The 25877-nt window shown below is 39.1% G+C and overlaps 1 protein-coding gene across 1 annotated transcript in view; it reads left to right on the top strand.

Moving 5' to 3' along the window:
* Nucleotides 1-21376, top strand: part of EFNB2 (ephrin B2) — a 42604-nt gene extending 21228 nt beyond the window's left edge. Inside the window, exons 2-5 of the mRNA XM_057400343.1 lie at nucleotides 731-1014; nucleotides 17600-17692; nucleotides 18449-18562; nucleotides 20167-21376. Coding sequence (XP_057256326.1) covers nucleotides 731-1014; nucleotides 17600-17692; nucleotides 18449-18562; nucleotides 20167-20549 — 874 coding nt within the window. The 3' untranslated portion in view covers nucleotides 20550-21376. The remainder of the gene's footprint in view (nucleotides 1-730; nucleotides 1015-17599; nucleotides 17693-18448; nucleotides 18563-20166) is intronic.
* Nucleotides 21377-25877: the final 4501 nt, after the last annotated feature.

Below are 25877 nucleotides of genomic sequence, written 5' to 3'. Positions count from 1 at the left end.
AAGTGTTTTATCGGAAGCATGTGGGATCCTTGGGTCAGGTAGATCTCTGTCTACCCAAGGTCTGTAAGCATGATCCTGGTGAGTGACTGACGTTCCTTTGTTTTCCACTGGCAATATCAATCAGTATCTTAATATGTTGTTAAATTTTAATGTCTAAGTTGTTTCCCTTCCCACGTGGCTGCTTAGGGGGTTTGAAAAAATTATTCTTGTCATCCTCCCATGTCCAAAATAGCAAAGTTATGTGCAAGAATAGTAGAAATGTTACGAAAGCTGAAAAACAGGATTGTAGCTAGTACAACACCAGATGTTGGCTGTAAATGGCCAAATGTGGAAGAAACAGCAATGCCTGCCAGAGACATAAAACCTAATAAGAGTTCCCAAAACTGGGATAAGGATTAGAAGACTTAATCCATCTGTAATTTCCAAGATCTGTATAAACATCTTGTTGACATTGAGTCAGGCCCAGATTATTAAGATCTGGTTTGCCTCAGTCATTTTGGTTTTGGAAACTGTGTATTTGTTCTTTTCTGTCCACTGCAATTGCTACTATTCTGGATGCGATCTTATCAAGTGCCTCACATTTTCCCTTTTTCTCTTCCTCCCTCCCTCCCTCCCTCCCTCCCTTTTTTCTTTTTTTTTTTGTCCCTGTGTTTCCACCTCCTCCCCTCCCTCCCATATCTTTCCCGCCTCCCTCCCATATCCTTCCCCTCCTTTTTTTTTCCTGTTTCAGATTCCTTCCTGGACAAGGATTGGTACTATATCCACAGATAGGAGACAAACTGGATATTATATGCCCAAAGGTGGACTCTAAAACAGTTGGCCAGTATGAATATTATAAGGTCTACATGGTTGATAAAGACCAAGCAGATAGCTGTGCTATTAAGAAGGACAATACACCTCTACTCAACTGTGCCAAGCCAGATCAAGATGTTAAGTTTACCATCAAGTTTCAAGAGTTCAGTCCTAATCTCTGGGGCCTGGAATTTCAGAAGAACAAAGATTATTACGTCATATGTAAGTTCAAAATTTGTTGATTCCTTTAAATATAATTGTTCTTGTGTGTGTTGTCTTGTACATTACAAGCATACTAAAAAGAATGTGAATGGGTTTGGGGTTTTTTTTCTTTGAAAATATTTTCTTGTCAGCATATTTTTGACATTATTCCTGACTTCCATGGGGCCTCTGTCTCTTTTTAGCTTGGTTTGTGTAAACCAGATTAGATTGTACTTCTGCGCCTGTAAAGGGCTTCTCCTGTGCATGTATTACGTCCTGTATTGACATTGAAAGTTGTGTGCAGCCAAGCTGTGATGTGTTTCCTGCTCACAGCAGCTAAGCTGTGACATGTTTCCTGCTCACAGTGCTATTGGCTTTACACTTGAATGCTCTTATACCAGGAGCAGGATTAAGGTGGTGTGGACATTCTGAGCTGAGGCATTTTATGTGAGATGGCTGGCCGTTACTCTTAAGTGATCCAGGGATTCTAACAGGAAACACCTTTAGTCAGTTTGGTGCCAACTTTGACCATGTAACTTCCCCACAAGGGTTACTGGTGGGTTCTAGTTGAGCATGACTAACTACAGTCCATACATGCCATGTCTGTATAATAGCTAGGAGGGTTCTTGGACAAAACCTAGACTAGCATGATCTTGAATTTCCTCTCTTTTCATGGGCCTGGCCTTATAAAAAGAATGTGTGTGACACAGGCCTGTGTCCAGCAAGATAAACTTTGTGTGAGTTTTAATCTGATCAGGGATTTATAGCTGAAAACAAGTCTGGAGGTAGCCACTGTGTTTAGTGATTCAAATTACTTATGATGTGTAAAGTTAATGATGTGAATCAGGAGTTAGCATAAGCTGAGACCTCAGCAGTACCACAATGATTTACACTAGTTTAGGTTTTGTCGTTAAAATACTAAATGAGCTTGCGGGTCTCATTTAGCTCCATGGGGACTTCTGAAGTCTTGAGCAAGGATCACCGGCCAGCAGGAGATGGACAGATTCGCTGCTCTGCCTTTTCTGCAGTTACAAAGAAGTACGATCCTGGTGTATCTTACTTCATGGAGTCACAGAATAGTTTTGAGTTGGAAGGGACCTTTAAAGGTCATCTAGTTCCACCCCCCCTGAAATAAGCAGAGACATCTTCAACTAGATCAAGTTGCTCAGAGCAAGGTCCAACCTGACCTTGAGCACTGCCAGGGATGGTGCATCTGCCACCTTTCTGGGCAACGTGTTGTAGTGGTTTACCACCCTCATTGTAAATAGCTTCTTCCTTATATCTAGTCTAAATCTACCCTCTTTTAGTTTAAAAACGTTACTCCTTGTCCTGTCGCAACAGACCCTGCTAAAAAGTTTGTCCCTGAACACATTTCTATCACCTCCTTGAAAATTGGAGGGCTGATAATTGTTTTATGTAATGTCTCTAAATATTTCTTAACTTCGTAGTTAAAAATAATGGTAATTTTACAAGTGCTCTGAGCAAGTACTTTTAAAATGGAAATGGAAATGCATTTAATATAAATTAATGCTCACTTCACAGTTACATGCATAATGGTACACAGACACACTGTGTATAAAACAAGTTGTATGTCACAGAAACTAAGAATTCACTGCATTAAATATTAAATACTGAAATTACTAAGTAACAGTTGTGAGAGAAAAAAACCACCATTTTTTTGTTTTTAAAGTTTGACAAATAGATCGCTTAATATAGGCACTTTCCGTTCAGTCAAGGGGTGTATTGAAACCTGATCCCACTTACACAGCATTTAGCTTTGACAAAATTCCCACTAAAATCCAATGAGATTTACCAGGGTAAAAACTGCAAGATTAGATGTTGAGAAATAGTGTGTAATTCCAGTGAAAATGTATAGCATAAAAATGACCATGCTCAAATAGTTGCCTTTAATAATTAAATGTGTTCAGTATTGAGTGCTGCTTTTAAAAACATTCACAGCAGACCAGCTTTAGAGGAACAAATGGCACTGTTACAATTATTACCTGAAAATTATAGGCACAAATTGAGCTTTCTGATACCCTGACAGTTCTGTCATATCTATGTCATGGATTTACCCAGAGAATTATTAAATATTTCTCATTTTCATTAGTTTTGTATAATTATTTCATTATAGCAGTAAGGTATAATAGACGTTGCATTTCCTGGAAGATTACAGTATAGTGTGGTTGAAAGAACTTTCTCAGCCTTCAGCCTAATGCCTGGGAAATCACACTGGCCTTGCAGTAATACTGGAGTGCCTTAGGATATTACGTTCCCTGCTCATTCTGGCATAATCAAATGGCTAATCTATCACTGTATTGCTAGTATACTGACCAAGATGCATCAAGGCTACCCATGCATTTTAATATGCTGGACAAAGAAAACCCAATCCTTAAAACCCAGCCATCCTAAAGCTAAAATGCTTTTCTATCATTCAGGGAGAAAACAATGAACTCAGTGATGTTGGTCTCAGAAACACTAAGAGGGAAAACTAGGCCGGGGCTCAGCTAGGACACCATTTTACAGAGATACTGGAGCTGGTAGGATTTTAGCAGCTTGTGTTCAAAAGCTCATGACCCTGGTGCAGCCTTGTCAGATGCAAGTTCTGGTAGTTTACTATGATTTCTACTAGTAATATAATACATCTTAATCATGTATGCAAATCAGGCCATAAATCATTTGCATACATCTCTGTTCCCAGACTGTAATTTAACAGGGGTACTGGGTCTCCCACCAACTCTGATTCTGTCCCTTCCCCTTCCTGTTTCCCTTCCCTTTTTCCTCTTTTTGTTGTCCCCTTCCGCTGCCTCTTTTTCCTTTCCCTTACCTCTTCCCCTTTACTTTCCTTTCCCTTCCCTTTGGTAGTTTTGAGTTTTGTCTTGATTTGCTGGTTTTTGAGGGGTCTGAGGGTGTTATGAAGTGAAGGCAATGATGCATTTTATGTGCCAGCTTTTGATTTTGAAGTGTTTTAGGATCTTGTGATCCCCTGACTAAGGGGCATCAAACAAACCTGACACAAGAGTTCACTGAGCCCAGCATCTTTGTAGTGCTTACTATGTCTGTGTCTGTAGCCTAATCTCATGCTGTTTATGCTGGCAGGCTGTTGTCAGACCTTCAATAGTTTGTGCATCATCATGTACCTTTATCATCTTGCCATTATTTGAAAACACGGTCTGTTTTTCTAAGGTAATAGTATGTGCTTTGTGGAGCTGTATTAAACAGTGAAGTCTCTGTTCATAGAATCATAGAATGGTTAGGGTTGGAAAGGACCTTCAGATCATCTAGTTCCAACCCCCCTGCCATGGGCAGGGGCACCTCATGCTAAATCATATCACCCAAGGCCTCGTCCAGCCTGGTCTTGAAAACACTGCCAGGGATGGAGCATTCACAGCCTCCCTGGGCAACCTGTTCCAGTGCCTCACCACCCTAACAGATTAGGGTTAGTCATTTTGGGATGAGGAATTATAACACAGGATGAAGCAGCTTCCTGAACCCTGTGTACCTTTAGGGAAATGTGGTTGTGCAGGAATTCTTCAAGCCATAATTTTTATATCATCCAAATGTATTCATGATAGATATAGCAGGAGATGTTTTCTGGTCAGTACTTCCCAAGGTCTAAGTGTATAAAGATGCTACTTTTCTCATTCCACAATTCACATTTTTTTAAAAAAGTAAAAGTGTAGATGAGTTTCTGAGATACCTGTTTTTAGATTTAGTGGTACTTTAATTCAAAAATAATCAAATCCATTTCTTGACAAAATATTCCTTAATATGAGTATCAGAATCAAAACAGTTAATTCTGTGAACAGCAGTACTTGGAAAGATGGTACTGAATGGTATTGTGGAAGTGATTAAATGATGTAATAGAGTGTCCTGGCTTTTCTATTCTTTGCCATCATCAATTTTTTGTTCCTGGGAAATTAATAGATTCGTTTTCCTACAGTTACCTGATTTCTTTTCAGCAGAACTGGAGAAGGTCAAATGTACTTGAGATCTCAGAAGTATTAATGTTAGATTATCCTAAAATATGCGACCATTTAGCTAACATATCATAAGTCTCTAAGGAAATCTTTAATCAGATGTGTGAAGGAAAATACATCATGCCCAACAATATAAATATCTGTGTGAAGGGCAAAGTTAAGCACAAGAAGAGTGTGCAGATTTGCAACTCTGATGTTTGCATTAAAAAGTCTTTTTATGTCTTTGCATGGTTAGGGAATGAAGTATAGTTTTCTGCTGTTGTGGATTACTTGGAATGAGCAATGAGTATCTTCTCAGTATTTGGGGATTGATCTGCAAGTACTTGGCTCATGGTGTAAGTGCTTCAGTGCCTCTCTCAGATGCAGGGAGAGAAGGAGGGAAATGTGTTAGCATAGTATAAGCATATATAATATGCCAGAGATGTTTACTTTGAGTGAACAGGAGTTGTCCTGAATCCTTCCCAGTCAAACCTGGCCTTTAGTCAGAGGGCACAGAGAGCGCACTGTGGTACCCTGGGTTTGCAGTGAGGAAGCGCCCTGGGGAAGAGAAGCTTGCAGGAAGCTACAACAGAGGGAAGGGAGCAGTGCTGCTTGCCTTGGAGCACCATCACGCTTCTGACATAGCTTGGCCAAGCAAGCACATACTCTCCTCACTTCATCCCTTCTTTTGAATAAGTAAAATGAAGATTATGGGCTAGCATCATCAGCATTAAAAAAATAAACCACCTGCAATGAAGCCTGCACCTGTTCAAAATTTGTAAAAGAATGGCCTGAGCCTTGGGATGGGTTTATACATGGTCCTAGAAGAGGTTCCTCTCAACTGCTTGTTCTGCCTGGACCCCATTAGCCAAGCTTGCTGAGCTAATGATGCCTTTTGGCTTTGACATTGGCAAAATTGAATAAGCAGCTTTCCTTAAATGTTTTTTGTCAACTTTTCTCAAGTGACCCACTTATGTAATTGGCCTCTGCCTTAAATTAAAAAAAAAAAAAAAAAAAAAATATATATATATATATTTGATCCCTGACTAGTTTATACTAGCTAGTAGCAATGCATTGTGGATAACTGCTTTAAGAGTACTGTGGCTTTTAAAATTGAAACAGTCATTCTGAAACTTTTGCATTAGCTGGGTTTGAAAAAAATCACAAGGCTTTTTATATTTTCACTTTGTCATTCTGTTACAATTAAAGGGCAATAACTGTCTGAGGAAGAACACATTAAAGGACAATATAGATTGTGCCCTGAAATACGGCTCAGCCGGGAGGAAGAAATCTCTTTGTGTGGCCAAATAGGTTTGCATTAAAATGTTATTTCTGTATTCTGACCAAACAGTTTAAGTGCTGGCTAATCTGTCTGTATGGGCATTCTGACACCTCTCTGAGGCAGGTTTCTGTCCACAGCCCCCTGTGACCTCCCAAACACCTAGTAAGAGCTACCCAAAAGGAAACAGTAGGGTTTCCTTTGTTTGGAGATGAATTCCAAACTAGCCAAAACAGGAGACAAAAGCTATCAGAATTTCAATTAAATTTGTTTTGCAGCAAACAACATTTTTCATGCTTTTTGTGAAAGACTCTGTGGTCCCACAATTAACTGTTATTTTTTTGGTGGTGGTCATGGTAATGAAATCTGATATGATAATAGCCATACCGATTCCAGTTGTACAAAGATCACATTTTTTCTTTCCCTTCTCCTCCTCCTTCCTTGGAAAAGTAGATAAATGATTTCTTTTTAGTGTAAAATGATATCCAAAGGTCAGTCTTTGACTTTGCTGAGAGTCTTTTAAGGGATATATCAGCAATACCACTTAGCTCTTGTTGAATGAAATATAAATACAGCTCAAACAAATAATATTATTGGAGAAAAAAAGTCACTGTGCAGCTTCAGATTTCTAACAGAGTCTTAAGACCTACAGGATTAATGGAGTCATGGTCCTTCGGGGTTTTGTCCCAGACCACATAGGTCTTGTAAGAGAATAAGGCTATTTTAGATTGATGGACTTTGTTCATATTTGGTGTCATTACCTAGGCAATACCAACCGTTTATCTCCTTTAAAGTAGACAGAGATAGTTCAGCAGAAAATCTGTTATTATTTCTTTATTCCTAAGGGAAGGAAATGAAAGAGGAATGCTCAGTTTTTTAATTGATGGCATCTAGTGAAAAAATACATTTATTCTCCCCCACGTTCCCAAGTATTCCATATAGATACAGAACCAGATTAAAATAAAGAGTAATTACTCAGAGAATTATTCAGGAAATACTCAGGAATTAAACTGGTTTTAAAATTTCATAAGAAGCTTTTCGATATTTTTAGTCACTGTTTATTTTTCTCTTTTTTTAATAGTTCCTCATAATTTAAAAATATTGTAAATATTGGAAAAGCACACTAGCATCCTAAAATGCATTTAACTCTCACTTTGTCCCTAAGTTTGGTAATGAGTATTTATCTCATCAAGTGGGATCATCAGTCTTTATTTTATGTAGTTGCTCATATAGTATCTGTTACATATTACAGTATTTTAAGTCTTAAAAGGCCAGAAACTGTGTAAGTATTTATAAAGGATTTAATGAAATTGATTTTAAATACTTGAAAATATTTGTCTCATTAAAGTCTTTACATAGCTGGATTGGAGGGAAATGTACTTTAGTCTGAGGACTGTGTTAACTAAAACACAGGGTTGAAATGGTTGAAAAACAGGGTTAAATGTCAGCTTGGACCTTCTTTCCTGACTTTAGTCAATCCTGGAAGCTTTGGAGTAAGAATATTCCAGGATTTATTTCTGATAAATCAGACTATAAAACTAAGCCTGAATGGGCAGTCTTCCAGTTGCTCTTTTTCAGTTCCAAGGAAATCATGCAAATATTTCTGTGAGTAAAAGCAGGATTAGGCTTAAGGAGGTCTTAGAAGTTCTTGGAGAAGAGTCAGTACTAAGCTGATAAGGCTGTTTTTAAAAAGCATGTTCGGATCTTTGTTAGCATGATTTATCTGTTTTCTGTTCAGTAGATGAAGACAGCAAAAATAACCACAGCAGCAGACTAGTCCTTATATGCTCACTGAGCTGCTGTAAGAGAAACAGAAGTCTGAATCCAAATCCTGCCAGGGAAACTAGGAAGGATTTGTTTTTCAAGTATTTCATGTTAGCACATAAATGCATTAGACCACAGCGGTGCAGTTGATTGCAGAATTGCAGAATGGTTGACTTTGGACAGCACCTCTGGAGAAGATTTAGTCCCTTGCTCAAGCCCTTGCTCAAGAAGGCTGAACTGCAGCCTGTTGTCCCGGACCACTGTGTCCAGCTGAATTTTGAAGAGCTGCAAGGATAGAGACTCCATTCTGCCTGGACAGCCTGGTCCAGTGCTCTGTCACCTTCACATTTAAAAAGGTTTTCTCAGGTTTAAACAGCCTTCCCTGTATTTCAGTTTGTGCCCATTGGCTCTTGTCCTGTCAGTGAGCACCACTGAGAAGGGTCTGGCTCTTCCTTCTTTACTCTCCTCACCAGGTATTTATACACATAGGTAAAATCCCCCTTAGCTGCCTTTCCCCAGACTGAACAGTCCCAAGTCCTGTACAGACGCTCCAGTTCCTTCATCATGCCTTGTTTTCTCCAGACTGAACAGTCCCAAGTCCTGTACAGATGCTCCAGTTCCTTCATCATCTCCATAAGCATTTACTGGACTTGCTTCCTTAAGTCCATGTCTGTGTTGTACTGGGAGCCCATGACTGCACCCTGCACTCCAGTGGTGGCCTCTCCAGTGCTGTGTAGAGGGGAAGGATCACCTCCATTTGCCTGCTGGCAGTGCCCTGCCAAATGCAGCCCAGGAGGCTGTTGGCTGCCTTTGCTGCCAGTGCACATTGCTGGCTTATGGTCAACTTGGTGTCCACCAGGACTCCAGTGCCTTTTCTGCAAATCTGCTTTCCAGGTGTTTGGCCCCAGCCTGTGTTGAAACTCAGTTCCACCTGCCATCCAGAGGCTGCCACAGCAGATTTGGTAGCAGAATAAAGACATTCTTGAAATAATTTGTGTAGCAGAAGGGAAAAAAAAAAATTAAAAAGAAAACTTAATAATGTTATACTACTAAAACACTAGTGAAATATTAAAATACGTATGAACATAATTATTACAAGTATCGGTTCTCCTGTTTAATTACAGTTTTTCAAAATTTCACACACTGCTGGATTAACATTCTCATCCCATCAGAGTTTCTTAAAATGTACTGAGATGTGCCTATGTGATAATTTCTAAAAAAGCTAAACCCCTTAATTTCTTACAGTGAGTATTTGAACTAGAGGTCCTGTAGCACCTTGGAAAGTCACATTGCTTTATTTCAGCAATGTTCCCTCATAAAGTTTTGCTCCGTGGGTATTCCAAAGCTCTAAACACAAACATAAGCATACTGCAATCAAAACAGTGCTTTACTTCTGATCATCTTTGCCAAACACACAGTCATCCCATGGTATCATAATTGATCTCAGTACTAAGGTGCCAAACTCTGTGTTGCTGAAGGATAGTTAGATGATGTAAATAGCTTTTTGTGTTTTGCAATAAAGCACACTTTTGTTGTGCTTGATGTAAAAGCAGGAGATGAAGGTATTCTTTTATTGAAGCAAACATGTGGAAAATTGCTCTAGATTGTTGTAGTGCTGAGCATCTCCCCTGAAAAAAATGAGGTTCATCTATAGGGCAGACTCTGAATGTGGCACTTTATTAGGGTTACTTCTGGACTCTGTGTGGTCAAAGCAGATAACATCATGTCCGTCTAAATTGTTCTGACCATGAGACTGGCACATTTTTTCATCTATAGTGTTATATTCTAAACTGTCACTAGGCATTAATTCAGTCACTGGTGAAGTCCTACCACCTAGAGATGAACTCTGCCTCAAAGTGATGTTTTCACTTCAGTGCTACTCGTATAGCAATTACTGGGTCATTAATATCATTGCATGCAATTAGTGACAGTAGAATGAGCAAGAGGTTTGTTATTTATTTAATATGAACTTTCACTATAACCCTTCTTTATCCAAGTGCTACAGACAGAAATCAGAAAGATTTTCAAGGCAGATGAACATTCTTCAAGAGTGGGGTAGGGTTTGTACAATACAGAAAATAGGTGCTCACTTAATGTTAAAGCTTCTGCTTTTGTTCCAGCAAGCTGGCTTGTCATTAACAATAATCAGTGTAACTTGAATGCTAACTAATTCTATTAGTTCTGTTCAGCTGAACTGTTAAGCAAAGCTTGTTGTGGTGGTGGGGAGATACTTCTCCCCATCCATGACAGACTTCTGCCAGTAGTGTGCTGGGAGAAAGGATAAACTTATGCAAAATACCTGTTTGTGGTTGGTGAAGTTAACTAGCTAGTAATCTGCTTTAGATGCATACTTTCTGATATACACTGAATACATCATAATTAGTGGGCTTGCATCTGCCACAGTTACTTCAGCGCTCTCAAATATATAATTTGTTTATGTAAACTAGAAGCAACCATGTGTGCAGTAGATCATTATCTGACATTTCTCAGAGTATGTGAAATACGGAGCTGAAATACTTTTAGAAATGTTTAACTGTAATGAAAGACTTAAATTGTCAGTCATAAGGATACAGTATTGAGACGCTTTTTAATTTTTGTATAATCTCTAAATTACTCCAAGACAACTTGCACTGAAGCAAGTAGGATTTTGTTGTGGGTGGATGCTGTGACCTTCTGTAATAGATAATTATTCAGCCAATAGTTTGCTGTTTAGTGCACTTCAACTGTGGTATTCCTTAACCAAGAGATAAAATGGTGTTGTTTTTAAAATGATAAGCAACAGAAACTCGTCAGAGCTCAACAGCTTTTTTGATGCTTTCCAACTGTATCTTGCGCGCTCCTTTTCCCTTTATGACTTTGTTAACATAAAGGACTTTATTTATTTATTTACCACCTGTACTCTTGGATGATGCTGTGTCTCCCTGTAATTAATAAAATCATTCTGAATGTAGGATACTTTACAAGAACTCTGTCCCTATTCTGTGCTTAATACTTGGGTGGTCCTTCTCAGTTGGATGGTATGAGATACTGGAAGGGAGAGTCTGTGGATTTCCGGAAGTGTGCCTGGAATTAACCAGCTGGTATATAGTAAGGTATATTGCAGCACAGAACTGATTGCCCTGTCTTGCTTCTGTCCTCCACAAATTGAGACTTTTGTGGGGAATTATATAAAGACCCTTGTATGAAGAGTCTCATCTAAGTACACAAGTCACACAATTTGCCTTTGGACAAGATATGTTTTAGAGCAGTAGTTAGCAATGTTAATCACAAGGTTTCCCTGTAAAGCCTTTGTCTTCTTCCAGGTAAGAAGAGGCCTGTTTTTTATTTACTTCATTTTGTTCTAGTTTTAGCTTAACTGGGGAGGGCATTGCTTATTTGTGCAGAATACTATTTGTGGATACTGTTTAGATACAAATCCTGAGACATACAACATAGGACTTAATTTTAAAAAACAACAAGAATGAGAAGTGGAAAAGAAGGGATAATTCTTGTCCTTTTCTTTACATGAAACTGTCGCCTCGTATGTGGATAGAGGGAAAAAAGGCTTACTTCAACAGTATTTATAAATACTCTATAAGCTTTAGTTTAAGAGAAAAACTTGATTTGAAGAAATGTGTGGAATAAGACTGAGAGAATGAGAGTTTCTGAAAGGCCTTTAGGTTGAGAAACTCAAAATCCTGCTGCCACCTTGATTTTGCAAGTAGGACAAATGAAAACCAGACATGGTTAGAAAACTGCAAAATTATTGGTAGACCATTTTTACACATTTTTCATGACTGTCTTGGTGTCCTAAATTGTATTAATTGAGCCAGTTCAGAAGGTTTTAATCTTTTGTATTAAAGACTCTCTGTAAGATCGGTGGAAAAGTTAGGATGTGATTTTATTGTCTGTAGATAGCAACACAGACAACACAGTGACAGTACTCCATGCAACTATTCATTATGCATTTAAGTTTTAGCTCTTACAGTCCAGGTTTCACACTGCTGATAGTTAAATTCTGGAAGACAGTTTCTTCTTTTTTTTTTGTTCAAGTGAAGGGTTCAGTGTCAGTCTCACTAAAAGTAAGGGTAAACCGTTAGTAGCTGGTAGTAGAAATTGGTGTGTATATCTTTTCTCTAAACTCTCTGCAGCTCACTCAAGCTTTTACCAAGTGTTTGCCAAGCTATACCTGTTCTTTGGTGAGTGTCCTGAACAATTTTTTCCATTTGTTTCAGATCTCCATGTAGGTCTGGCATTGCTAATAAGTGGAGTAAGGAAAAAAAACCCATTTCATTTAATTAAAACACTCTTTCTGTTACCTCAGCTGCCTTGTTCTTCATCCCTGGCTGGTCTAGAAACACCTCTGTGTTGTGATCTGTGATTCGTGGTTTCGCAGTGTGTGATTTCTGGTGTTCTTAAATCTGTCCCATAAATTTAGATAATTTATGGGAAAGAAGAAGTATTTATTTGGTGCTTTGCTAAGACAGTCATTAAAAGGACCAAAAGCAGATGAAAGCAGTCAGAGGACAAATGCACAATGCTTGACCAAAATAGTGTTCTATTACTTAGTAAAATAAAAAAACCCTCAAAAACTTTACATGCGCTTAGTAATCCTGTGAGTGCATATGAGATCAAGTGCAGATTTACTTTAAGAATAACTTCTTACTGCTGTTAGATCTAAAGCTTTCATGGATTTTTGCTGCTGTTCAGGCTCTTCCATTTCATTTCTAAACACAGCTGGGGAAAATTGGAGGCGGGTAGGGTTATTGGATTTTATTTAGCTCTGATTTCGAAAAACCTGTTTTCTGATGCTGAATTCAAGCAGTATTTAAGGAAAAAAAAAAAGGTGAAAATCACTACCATCAGACAGTACTGATCTACCCCAAAGAAACTTGTAATTCTATTTTTCTATTAACAGGCCCATACCAGCAGCAGTTAATTCTTGATGACCTCGTCAATGATACGCCTTTAATACATGGCCAAATGGCTTGTACTGTGAGCACAATAAGGGGGGGGGGGGGGGGCTAAACCAGTTTTGCCCTCACCCATCAGTTGGCATCACTCATTCATTCTTACAGTCTGTGGAAACAGAAGAGGTCACAGGAAAACTAAGTATGATGTTCATAATTTCTTTCTTTAGCTATGTAGTGTTGGTTCAAAGGACGTAACATTTAATTTGCAAGTAGGTAATGTTTCTCATAATTCTAAGACATAAAAGTATGGGTAATAATTGTGGCAGAATTACGAGGCTGAGATTTTTGTCTGCTGTTTTTCTTTTAAGTAATTGTGATGGCATTTTTTCATTTTGTAATGTGGGTTTTTAGGAGTGAAGGAAGTTGAATTTTTGTGACTGTGCCTTCATTTGTAATCTCTTTGTGAATGAAAGCTATATACAGGCACAAATCCAGCAGCTTAATTCTCCATCTGATTAGAGCAATGTTACCAACCTGATAGGTTGGAAACAGCCAAGATCCATGCAGTGGCTTAGCCTCCTGGGAGGCAGAGTAATAACAATCAAATGAAGACATATTAAAATGTAATATTACTTCCTCTCCATGGGGACTGTGTAAGAGTCATAGCCAGGAACTATTCTTGTCAGCTGACTGTTTCGCTTACTGATTCCCTGCCTCTGCATTTATGACTAATGTATTTCAAACAGTAAATAACACTTGTGAAGTTTTAAAAACAAATAAATGTAAAGCATTTTACATTGATTTACATGACTTGCAGGTTTTGGGGGTGGGTTTTTTTTGGCTTTTTGTTGTTGTGTTTTGGGGTTTTTTTTTGTCTTTTTTAATAACATATTTTGAAGAAGAGACAGAGCTGGAATGAAATCCTTTGGTCTGAATAATTTCATTTCTTGTGTAAAGGAGAGGGTATGTTAAGGCACTGTTTTATGAAACTGAAAATCTATACTAGCTTCTCGAATAAGTGTGTATCAGCAGACTCTTAACCATAATTTCATAACTAGTCAATTTTTTCTGAAAGTTGAAAACCCATCGCTTAAATTCCTTATAAAATGGCAGCTGCTGATGTATTCAAGGAATGCAGACACACAGTGTCTGTGTACGCAGAGCTCAAACATCATTTTTGATTGGCTGCTGTGAGTATTGCCTATAAATTATGATTTTGTCAGAAAGTCTTAAAATTATTAGAGATTTTAGGGCAATTATATGTGTTTATTTGTAGGTGTGGTTAAACTGTCAACTGAATAATTCACTGTGCTTTTGACTGTAATTATTAGTTTTGTAATTGACACCAGTGGAACAAGACAGGTCTCAGAAAATCAGAGGTACCTATCCATCAAAAGATTTAAAAATATTTTGCTACCTGTTTAGCAACATCGTACTTGAATTTAGTTTCCTATGTGTTGCTGTATTAATACAAAGTGGTGTGGGATCCTGAGAACATTTAATACTCATGAGAAACTGTGTCAGTCATTAATGATGTTTATTAATGTCAATATTTAAGGAATATCTGATCTTCTTAGCACAGGGCTGTATGTAAAATATATCACTTTTTAAACCTATTTAAAAAAAATGTGCAAACTGTTCTTTTTTATATATGTATATAAAAATAAACTGGAGGGAAGGTCTAGGTTTTGATCGTACAAACACACCGGGGAGTAGCTGTTCCGTTTTAGACACAAGAAGATTGTGTTATGTTTCTGTGTTTATACCCAAAACGCCTATCACAGACACTGGTGGTTTTTTTTGAAATATCCTTTCATTGTGAGTAGAGCTCCAGGTACAGGGTCACTTTGATGCAGAAATGAGAGTGCAGTGGAGGAGTCTACATGATAGTGGGTGTAATTTTCATTTGGAGATCAGTATAGAAAGGCAGTGGCGAGTGTTTGAGGAATATTTTGTGCTCACTCCCTTGTTTGACTTCTGTACACTGAACTGTCAAGGGGCATTAGCAGTATGAAACTATATTTTCTCTGATGTCCCAGATTGCTGCTTTTTCTCAGTGCAGCTTTTCAAAGCTTGAAATGATGTGCTTAAAACTGCCCACTTTGTTCCTGGTACACTAGGGATATGTGAGGTTGTATTTCGATAGTCTTAATAAATTCTGAAACATAATTTCTTCCAGTGGCCTTGGGTAATTGTCGGTTTAATTACAGGGAGCAGCTGAGATGGAAACTTTGCTTTGTCACTGAAATGCACCTCTTTGAAAATCCCCCGTTCCTTGGGACGTGGCAGTCTGTACTCTGAGCTATAACATAGGCTTTTGTGAAAACCCCTTGAAGAACAGTGGAAAAAGTGAATACTTCTGCAAATTCATTCATCTGACATCAAAGCTAAAGCATTCTTTTAGCAAGCGAGGCAGATTGAGCTCTCGTAGGCACACAACCAGACTCATTGTACATCTGGGCCTTCCCGTTTGGAGACTGTATTTGAAGTAATTTTGCATTCTTTTTGCCATCTTACTTTCTTATTCTGTACTGAGGTCAGACTGCATCCTCTGCATCTTACTGAGGTCTCCTGCTCTGTGGGTTAAATGGATAGGCCTTTAAAGACTAAAAAGGCATTGATGTTAAGAAGAAGCAGTACTCTGTTCAATTAAAATCAAGTAGAAGTGTTTAAGGTAATGTGAGCCCCCAGCACCTTGATTAAAAAACGAACGAAGGGTAGCAGAAAATGTGAGGCAATGTCAGTGTTTATTAGTTGTACTTTCAGTTGATGCTCAGCTTTGGTATTTCTATTTACTGCTTTTTTTCCCATGTCCTTTGCTGGTACATTGGCAAATAGGTCATAAAAAACACTTTCAGCAAAGATGCATTTGATTTATGTCCAGAACAGGTTCTTAGTATTGATTTTTTTCCCCTCTGGAAAAAAAAAAAAACAAAAGAAAACAAAACTGTATGTCTCCATTATTTTCTGAGCATGGCAATGCAGTGGCACATTTCAGATGACCTTTTATCTTAAATAACTCAATATGTTCTTCTGTGTTTTAAAAAGCCTTTTTGCAAGTTACAAAAAAAAAAAACCAAAACGTAATTGCATATGTGGCCATTGTAATGTTTTTACAGGGGGGAGGGAACAAGGGGAGGAACTGGGACGGACCACATATTAGGAGAAGGGAATGTTAGGAAAAGAAAGCGCAATTTGGGAAGTTCGTATGGTGGCCGTAATTCGAGTTTGTCACAAAGGAGGCAAAGTGGAACAAAACCAAGAAGTAGATCAAAGGCTAGGAAGCAGGGTTCAGCGGTATGGGGTTTATATCTTTATGGCTAGAGAGAAGATTAGAGCAAGAAAAATACTGCCGTGGGGCTAGGAAGACATTGCGAAAGAGAAAGGAAATATACATAGGCTGCATTTGAAAGAAAATCCCCAAGGAAGGCAGAAAAAGAAGGAGAGAGAATTAAAAACAAAGATATGAACAGTGTGAAGCCCTGGTTGAATTAGATCCCGAGCTGAAAGGAGAAGGCAAGAAAGTGATAAACATTTTGCCACAGCCACGACAAGTACTGAGCTCTGCTATATCCCATTTTCTATTTGTTTTCTCCAGTTGGTGGCCCGGTAATGGTGCATGTGCATATTGTACCTGTTTGTATGTGTTTTGGGCCTGGAATAAACAGCTTCAAGAAACGACAGTGAAATTCCCACCTCTAGGGCAACCAGAGTGGGAAAACCCGTTTCACTCCCTAACTAGAGAAGCCAGAGTCCACTGCTGGTGGACATGTCTGCATTACCACCATGACTGGGGCACCAGCACACGTGCCAGCGGTGGATGGTGCCTGGCGTGGTGTGGGGTGGCCACAGCACCTACACCCGCGGAGCTGCCAAATGGTTTCCCAGCAGCTGTTGGGGTTTTGCAACCAAGAGTTGGCTCGGGCGGCAGCAGCGGCGCACCCCTACACTGTGACTCAACGTTTTGGATTCTCTGAGGGAGTTGTGCTTGGTGCTGGAATTGCGTTGCAGTGTCAGCTTGTGGCAGGGTTGTGTGTTTCCAGCCAGCACCTAGATAAGAGTGAACAATATAAACAGAGGGGAAAGCACCCATTTGTTTGTACGAGATGAAAGGTTTCCATGAGAATAGTGTGTTCCCCCCTGCCACCCGCCCCCACGGAGGCTCCCCAGTGCTGAGAAAAGTGAGATTGTACTTTAAAATATTAAATGGTTTCCCAATCAGTGTAGAATCTCGGCTTTCACCTGGGTCTTTTGTAAGGAGATTTGTAATAGAGGAAGCAGGTGTAATGTGGTGATTATAAAGATATTGTTGAAGGGGGGGAAAAAAAAGAGGTGAGTTTTCAGTGCTTTGCTCCTCTGAGCCTTCCAGGGCTTCCTTTTCAGCTGACTCCCATCACCCTTATAGCAAGGTGCTGTGTTTTCCGGCCAAGCCAGTCAGTCAGTTGTGCATAGAAAAAAAAGGTTACTGGGTAAATCTGAAACCTTGATAACACATTCCTCCATTTGTATATATTGCATGGCTTACCAGTGTATTCATTCCTTTGGCTTCCAGCATTTCACAACCTGCCATAGGTCAGCCTGAGCAACAAGAACAGGTCCTGGTAGATTGAAAGATTTCTGCTTTCAGACACTCATGTTCACATCACTTTGCCTGTTGATTTCCTGTTTTTTATTTATTTTTATATTTTTATTTTTCTTTTATTTTTGATCAGCAACATCAAATGGGTCTTTGGAGGGCCTGGATAACCAGGAGGGAGGGGTGTGCCAGACAAAAACCATGAAGATCCTCATGAAAGTTGGACAAGGTAAAGACCATCTGCTGTTTCATGAAATCACTTTGATCAGTCTCAGTGTTCTTTTAGTTTTCAGGCTTCTTTTAGCGGTGTAAAACAGGGAGTCAGCGGAGTCTAGTGCAGTCATTCCTCCCTTTAGTCTGAAAGCAAAGCCTATTTTCTCTTCCTAGGCTACTGACAGATTTCTACAGAAGGAGGGTTAGCGTAATAAGATCTCTTCATTGGAGAGGTCCCTAGAAGTAAAGGTCACCTGGGAATAGTGTGTTTCAGTCATTTTTATTTTTATTTTAAAAACAAAAGCCACAATTCTAATGCTCAAAATTATTTAAAATACATGAAAGGAGGGAAGCTAATATTTCTATAGTTTGCTTGTTACAAATTCTGATTACAGAGAGGTTTTTGTTCATTGTCTCTTTCCACATATAGATAACCTATTGTGCTGGAAGAAAGAATTATTCTTCTAAGTAGAGGTTGGTTTAGTAGTCAGTCAGCTTCCTTAGTTAAACTGAATGTCATCTGCAAAGGTTTTCTTGCCAATTACAGGAGTCCCTATAGTTTCTGCAGATGGCCTCACAATTTAAACCTCTGAAATAACTAATCTGATCATTTTGCTTTAAAAGGAAAATTACATTCTTGTATCTCCCAGTCCTCTGCATAAAGATTCTTCTGTTCAAAACCATTTGTGTCTCACAAGGTACTGAGAGCCAGCTTATAAGGCTCCTTACCATCAAGCACTGAAGCTGCATGAGCCATCTTTCTCTCCCCCAGATCCCAACTCGGCAGGGCTGCCCCGGCACACGGATCCCACCAAGCGCCCTGAGCAGGAAGCTGGCACCAATGGGAAGAGTTCCACCACCAGCCCTTTTGTGAAGGATCACTCAGGTGGGTATGGTGGCAATTGTACCTGGGGTGAGGCTCCAGCCTTTGTCCCCAGATGTGTTTTATTTTACCATTAAAGTGCCAAAAAGACAATTTTTTTTCATACTGAAATGAAACAAAAGCCAGTTCTAATGCTCTGGTGGATAATGTCTGGGAGCTGCAAGTTCTGGCAACAGCTGCTCTCTCCTCCTTTCTACTCTGCAGTAGAAGTTAATTACATCTTGTGAGAATATCACTCATTTACAGGAAAGTTTTTGGACAGGACATTCACTGAGCAGCTTTACAGTGGTGAATGCTGCCTTACATTTTGTATTCTGGCAGATGAATGAGTCTTTCTGTCTTTCTCTTCCCATATAATACATTATCAAGTGGTTCTTGACAGCAATTTATAAAGTTTATTTTAAGGCATCTATAATTAATGTCCTGATCTTTTAACTGACCATATAAAGTCTGCACTTGAATGGCTGGACTTTCACTAAATTAAAAGGTTTGCTTTTCTAAAATAATTATCTAAGCAAGATAAATAGATGGTTCCAAACAAATATCTTCAGGATGCATTGACAACATTAGATGACAAGAAAAAACCTAACTCTTAAGACCCATGGTCTCTGGAAGAAAGTTTGGTGAATTGGAAATGCTAGAAAGCAAAACTTTCTGGCAGTTGATTCTGGGATTTCCCCAAATGGCTGCAAGTTTTCCTTGCCAATTCTGTCATTAGTTACTGGGCTAATGAATCTTTGATACAGTGGTCACTAGCCAGGGTTCAGCTAATTCCTACAGAGGTTCCAGGAAAAAAAGTTCACAGTTACGTGCACGTGGTAGCTGCAGCACTCTTCCACCTGTGAGTTAGGATCAAGATGGGGAAGTCCAACTTTTCAAGTGACAAAGGGTCAAGTGATCTTTCATTTAATTTTTGTGACAAATACTATGATGGGGTGACAGCACAAAATATTCAACAGAAACAATATTTCAGCACATGAGCTTTTCCTATCTACCAAATGTGTGGTGGTGTTTTCTTGTAAATAAAATGTAAGTTAATACAAGCCGATACATGCCAGAGCCATTTTGCCTGTCTCCCACACTGCCTCAAGCTCCTTTGTTTTGTGTGCAAGCAAGAGGAGTCCGTGTAAAGAGGCACTAAGAATGGTTTAGCTTAAATCGATACTTGAAGGATAAAATAGCAGAAGAACAGTGTGACACTGAATAGAACCAGTTGGCCTGAGAATTGCAATTTCTGTGTTATTTTCCCCTGCAGTTGTATACCACCTCTCTCTGCTGCCTGGGGCTGGCCAGCATCTGTTAAAAGATGCGGTGTGCATTAAAGGCTGCCTTGTCAGTGCCAGTCCTTGCTGCTGATGGATGATGATGTATGAAACAGGGTGGTTTGGGAGCAGCACAAAAGTGAGACCAACAGACACAAAGTCTTGTTTAATATTGATTGCTGACTTCGGCTGTTTGCATTTAGCTATCTAACAGGGTAATTGGTTTGTCAAAGTTTAGCTGTCAGTTAATTCTTCCCAGTGTTGCTTACTCTATACATTTTAAGCAGTGTAAGTGTGTCGCAGCATGGCAATAACATTTGTTTATTGTATTTCTGTTCTTTTCAGGATCTAGCACAGATGGCAGTAAGGCTGGGCACTCCAGTATACTGGGTTCAGAGGTGGCCTTATTTGCAGGGATTGCATCAGGGTGCATCATTTTCATCGTCATCATCATCACTTTGGTGGTTCTTTTGTTGAAGTACCGGAGAAGACACAGGAAGCATTCCCCGCAACACACAACAACTCTCTCACTTAGTACATTAGCCACCCCAAAACGCAGTGGCAACAACAATGGTTCTGAGCCCAGTGACATTATCATTCCTTTAAGGACTGCAGACAGTGTTTTTTGCCCCCACTATGAAAAGGTCAGCGGCGACTATGGACATCCGGTGTACATAGTTCAAGAGATGCCTCCTCAGAGTCCAGCAAACATTTATTACAAGGTCTGAGAAACACACAACCAACTCTGTGGTACAGTTGAGTCGTAGAGGAAACTTGCTGGTCAAATGCTTTCTGTTGGAGTTTGTGGTGACGCCTTGTGCACTAGCATTGACTCAAGCACAGGGGGGAGAAGGTGACAGCTCTTTCTCCAGGAGCCGACATGAGCTGGACAGCTTACCTAGTCTGTAGAATTCCTGTCAGTGAAAAAGTATTCACTAAAAGCTGGAAGACTTTTATGTAGAAGATGCCCATTCTGATTGCTGTACTGTTTTTACATTCATCATCCTCAAAGCCATGTGCTGCAGGCGTTCAGGCATGTACAAAAGCCAAGGGAAGATGGAGTGATCTGTGGATGTTAATAGCTCTAGGCATCCTGCGAAGGTGCTCTAGGATATATCAAGCTTGAAATGCAATCTTCTGACTTTTGTGTGTCTCTCTCAGCATGTACTGGATTTGTCACACAGACCTTGGTGTCTAAGTAAGACTTGTTAAAGTTCTCTTGCTTTTAGTCTGTCACTGTTCCATTTGTTTCTGTTACCGGGGCTCTGCCATCCTTCACATGAGATTTCCTTTCACTCCACCTCCTGAATCACTAATCGAACATTAATGTTTGGAGATCCACGCTCCATCCATCTGCTACAGCAGCCTCACTCGAATGGGTAATGCATTTATAGAAATCGTGTTTGATAGTAAGGAGCCTTCCAGCCAAAAAGTTAGGCTGTCAACAAAGTCAAGAGCAGAACTGGGTGATGGATGGAAGGGCTGACTGCAGTTGCAGTTAATACTGCTGTCTCAGAAATAGAAGCTGGGAAGAAAAAAAGAAAACAAAACAAAAACACATTTAGGTAGCACAGCACTTTGGTATGCTAAGTTTTAAGAGGCAAGTAGGAGACACAGTAACGCACGCAGTGGATTAGGGCTGCATTTGAAGGAATTCATGGTTATCTAATACCAGTGTGCAGAAAAAAAAATAGTACCTTCAGTACAATAGAACAAAGGGGTATTGTTAGTAAGTGAACAAGCTTGGAGAGGACAAGACAATAGCAGGCCGCTGAGGATAGATTAGGGGAGGGCTGTTGTGGTACTGGCAATAAAGTATACAGCTTTGAAGCTGTAGCAAAAACGTCTGCTTTGGATGACTTTTAAGCAGACTCAGCTGCTATACTGTCACATTCTGTTAAACACAGGGAAAGCGTTTAAGAAAATAGCAGAGAGCAAACTGAGCAAGATGACTGTAAGCCAACAGGTCAAATGAGCTGTAATTCTGTCACTGGTAAAGTTGTGGAAAGAAAAAAACCCAAACCAACCAAAAACCAAACCCAAAATAAAACCCCAACACTTTCTCATCTCTAAAGTAAGAGAATTTCTTTCTGACTGAGCCTTTTGACACTTTGGTTTACTATAGTGCTGTCCCTGCACAGTGAGTTTAGGTACTGTGACTGACACAGCCGTTCATTGGTGCTCTGTTGAAAGTTAAAGCACATATGGCAAACCTCTTGCAGTCCGTAAGAATAAAATAAATTATGACACTGAGATGGAGAAGGAAAATAGGTCTTTATTTATAATAGGTGTATAGAACACAAGGGATATAAAGTGTTTTTCTTTCATTTGTTCTTTCTTACTGTTTTGTTTTGGTTTGCTTTTTTTACTAATATATATTTTGAGATTGCACAGAATCTACACCAGAAGATGTGAAATTCTTTTGCGGCAATTAAATAGTCTTAACTTGTCATCATTTTGCATATATATATGTGTGTGTGTGTATACATAAATACACACATATATATGTCTTTATATGCATATATATGCATATATACGTATACACACATTTTTTCTCTAAAAAGAAACTGCTTCTGGGAAAAACATTAGCCATCCAAAAATAACAATGGAAGCATATTAAAAAAAAAAAAAAAAAGAAAAAAATTAATCCAAAGCATCTCATACAAGAAAACTACGAAATATAAGGCTCGAAATATCGAAATATCAGGAAGTCAGTGTTACTGCATCACATATTTAACAGTAACAAGGCGTGCCGGCATTATTTTGTGTGTTGTGTTTTCCCTTGCCTTACAGGCTGATGTGTTCTGTAGATTTCGTTGAGGTTCGTAGATGGGGGTTTCAGGTTAAAGTTTTCTCTTTAGCATGGCTGTTCCCTACAGCTCCCACCCTGGGGAGGAAATAAAAAAACTCTTACTTTTATATGTGCTATGCAAATAGACATTTCTAACATAGTCATGTTACTATGGTAACACTTTGCTTTTTGACTTGGAAAGAAAATGTAGCAACAGCATTTGGGGATCTCAGACCTCCAGTGAGCACCTGCAAGGAAAAAAAAAAAGAAAAAAAAGAAAAAATATCTGTCATAAAAATGATCACTCTCTTTGTTTCCTGAACCTGAAAATGATGTTGGGATGTTGGTCCAAAAGAGAAACAAAACAAAACAAAAAATCCCAACCCATGGTTCTGTGGAAGGTTACCATGGTGACTAACTACAGTACATATGTAATTCTTTTCAACAACCCTTCCTTTCTGTGAATCCATCCATACAAGGTTCTCTTGTAAGTCATTAAGATTTTATTTTGGGGAGGGGGTGTACGGGGGAAGGGAAAAGATGGGTTTACTGATACCAATTTTTATTAAATCAATGCTTCATCAGTTAGCTACATTCTAGTTATGTACTAAACTGTGAAAAAAAAAAATCAGATGAATTGCTCAAGAGCAACCTGCAACCATTTGAAAAGAAAAAAAAAAATGTACTGTGCATCTGTTTTGTGTCTGGTGCAGAATTATGACAATCTACCAACTGTTCCTTTCTTTGACGTTGGTCCAGCTTTGAAAAGTTACTGTAAATGCCTTGCTTGTATGATCATCCCTAGTCAACCGACTTGGAATTTGCACCATCATGTCTAAGTGAAGATGCTGTAAATAGGTTCAGATTTACTGTATATGGATTTGGGGTGTTACAGTAGCCTTATTCACCTTTTTAAATAATAATAAAAAATCCCACATGAAAACAAGAAAAATGGCTTTTCTTAACCAGATTGTGTATATAGAGCAATGTTGGTTTTTTATAAAGTCTGAGCAAGATGTTTTGTATAAAATTTGAATTTTGCAATGTATTTAGCTACAGCTTGTTTAAAGGCAGTGTCATTCCCCTTTGCACTGTATTGAGGAAAAAAATGGTATAAAAGGTTGCCAAATTGCCGCATATTTGTGCTGAAATTGTGTACCAGGTATATTTATTTAAGAATTTCTTTGTCCAGTTTGTAAGTAACACAGTATTATGCTTGAGTTACAATTTTTTTGTTTTGTTTTGTTTGGTTGGTTTTTGTTTGTTTGTTTCATTCTGTTTTAAGACTAGCCGGTCATAAGTTTGAAATCTGCTTTAGTTCCACATTGCAATTAGTTCCCAGAAAATGAAAATTATGAAAATCACATTCCACATCTGTTTCAAACTGAATTTGTTCTTAAAAAAATAAAATATTTTTTTCCTATGGAAACCTTGCTTTTAAGTATTTTCTTCTCTGTTTTGTAATTTTTTTTCTTCTTTAAAAGATGAAAATTAGAAAGCCACCACGCCTGCCTCCCTTTGCGTGTCATTTCCTCCCTCCCTTTCTTCCTCCCCCCTTCTCTCCCAGCTCTGCACCCTGATTGCCAATGGTTTATGGGAAAGAAATCTTATAATATACTGGCTTCTGTTAACCTACTTCTTTCCTGGGCTTTCTCTTACATATATCAGCAGATTTAACAAAACACATGGATCTTCTGTTCTTGGAAGTCAGAGAGCTTTAGCACACAAGTAATTGCCAGACATGGAGTGGGTTTATACTGTGGGTAGAGTCAGAGATAAAAATACGTGTGAAGCCTTCTGGGTGCTCTTGCTGTCACTGCTGCTCCTGAGGAGGGGGAACAACAAGCTTGAGGGTGGCAGGGCTGAGTGAGAAGGGACAGGAGATGGAAGATGTTTGGAGAATGGCTAAGGACTGGAAATGCTGCAAAGTCAAAACATCTCTGCATGGTTCTTTCAATAGGGCCATGCATCATCCTGTCCATGCTTTATCGCACCTTAAGGGAGGTGGGGGCCAACGAGCAGGTGGCACAAGCCTTAATACAAACTCTGATTGCATTGCTGTGATTTTCACTAGGACAACCAATTCTCTCATTTAATAATACCGTCATTCTTTTACAAAGCCCAGCCCTTTTCCTTACTGAAAGTAGAGCATCTTCCAGTTTGTTAGCAGGGCTTAAATGGTGTGAGCATCCGTGGAGTAACTTTGTCCTCTACAGAGGACAAAGATACTCTTGGGAGAGTTATGTGGCCCAGTGGAAGGCATTAAGTCCCTGTGGTAGAGCATGTGAGCATCCTCTGACTTCTCAGTAAATCACCTGGGCCTAATACTGCATATAAATCACTGTAAATCACTTCAGAGGAAGTAGACTTGCATACTTGGAGGCAAACACATACTTGGCTGAATTGGGACTTCACTCCCTGATTTGTGCTTGCACATAGGCGATTTCACTTGCTCATTTCAGTGGGTTGTTGTGAGGGTCACCACATTGTTAATATCTGTGTGGTGTTCGGGTCTGGTCTATGCTAAAAGCTTGCCTGATACAGCGATCTGTTAGAGCTGTGACTAGCTTAGTAAAGACTAAGGCTATTGTTTTTATTTTAGGCCTTGGTAAATACTGGAAGTTGGTGATAAGAAAAATAATTCAATAGTGTGAAGTTTACATGGCATTTTCATTAGTTTCCCTTTTTTCCATCTATGATAAACATATTATATAATTATAGCTAGCTTGTATACTGATACCCACACCCCCCTATTTTTGTCACTGTTATAGCAATAAGGGAAAAAACGTTGCTTTAAACAGTGTCTCAATGGGGGGGGGGGGGGGGGTAAAAAATGGTTGCTGGTGTAGCTATATCTGTATAGTTATACTTTGGGACAAGGATGCTGGGTTGATGAGAGGTCCTTGTATACATATCTCAGCAAACATAACAGAACCTCCACTGAGTCTGCTACACTCATCATAGAAAACGGTATGTGCCTTAGACACTCAGCATAAAGTTACTGACTTACAACCAATCTTTTGTAATTTGTACAGGAAAAAAATTCATACTTGCATTTTGCTGATGCTGCACTATTAATTATCAGATAAGCACAAAATCAGGATTTACTGCCTTTGTTATGAGACTGGGTCCTGACAAGAACCAGCCCAAGTCAATAGGCTCTGCTAAGTGAAAAATATAATTTACAGTTGTTATCAATCTAGAGCAGAATAAGTATCTCTTACGCAAAATAATGTCTCACAATGTAAGCCTAGTGATGTTGCTG

Source organism: Pezoporus wallicus, unplaced genomic scaffold (assembly GCF_028554395.1).
Source record: "Pezoporus wallicus isolate ANWC-B61680 ecotype Strahan unplaced genomic scaffold, APGP_CSIRO_Pwel_v1 contig_6846, whole genome shotgun sequence".
Classification (NCBI taxonomy): domain Eukaryota; kingdom Metazoa; phylum Chordata; class Aves; order Psittaciformes; family Psittacidae; genus Pezoporus; species Pezoporus wallicus.
This window is presented reverse-complemented; position numbering and strand designations above follow the sequence as displayed.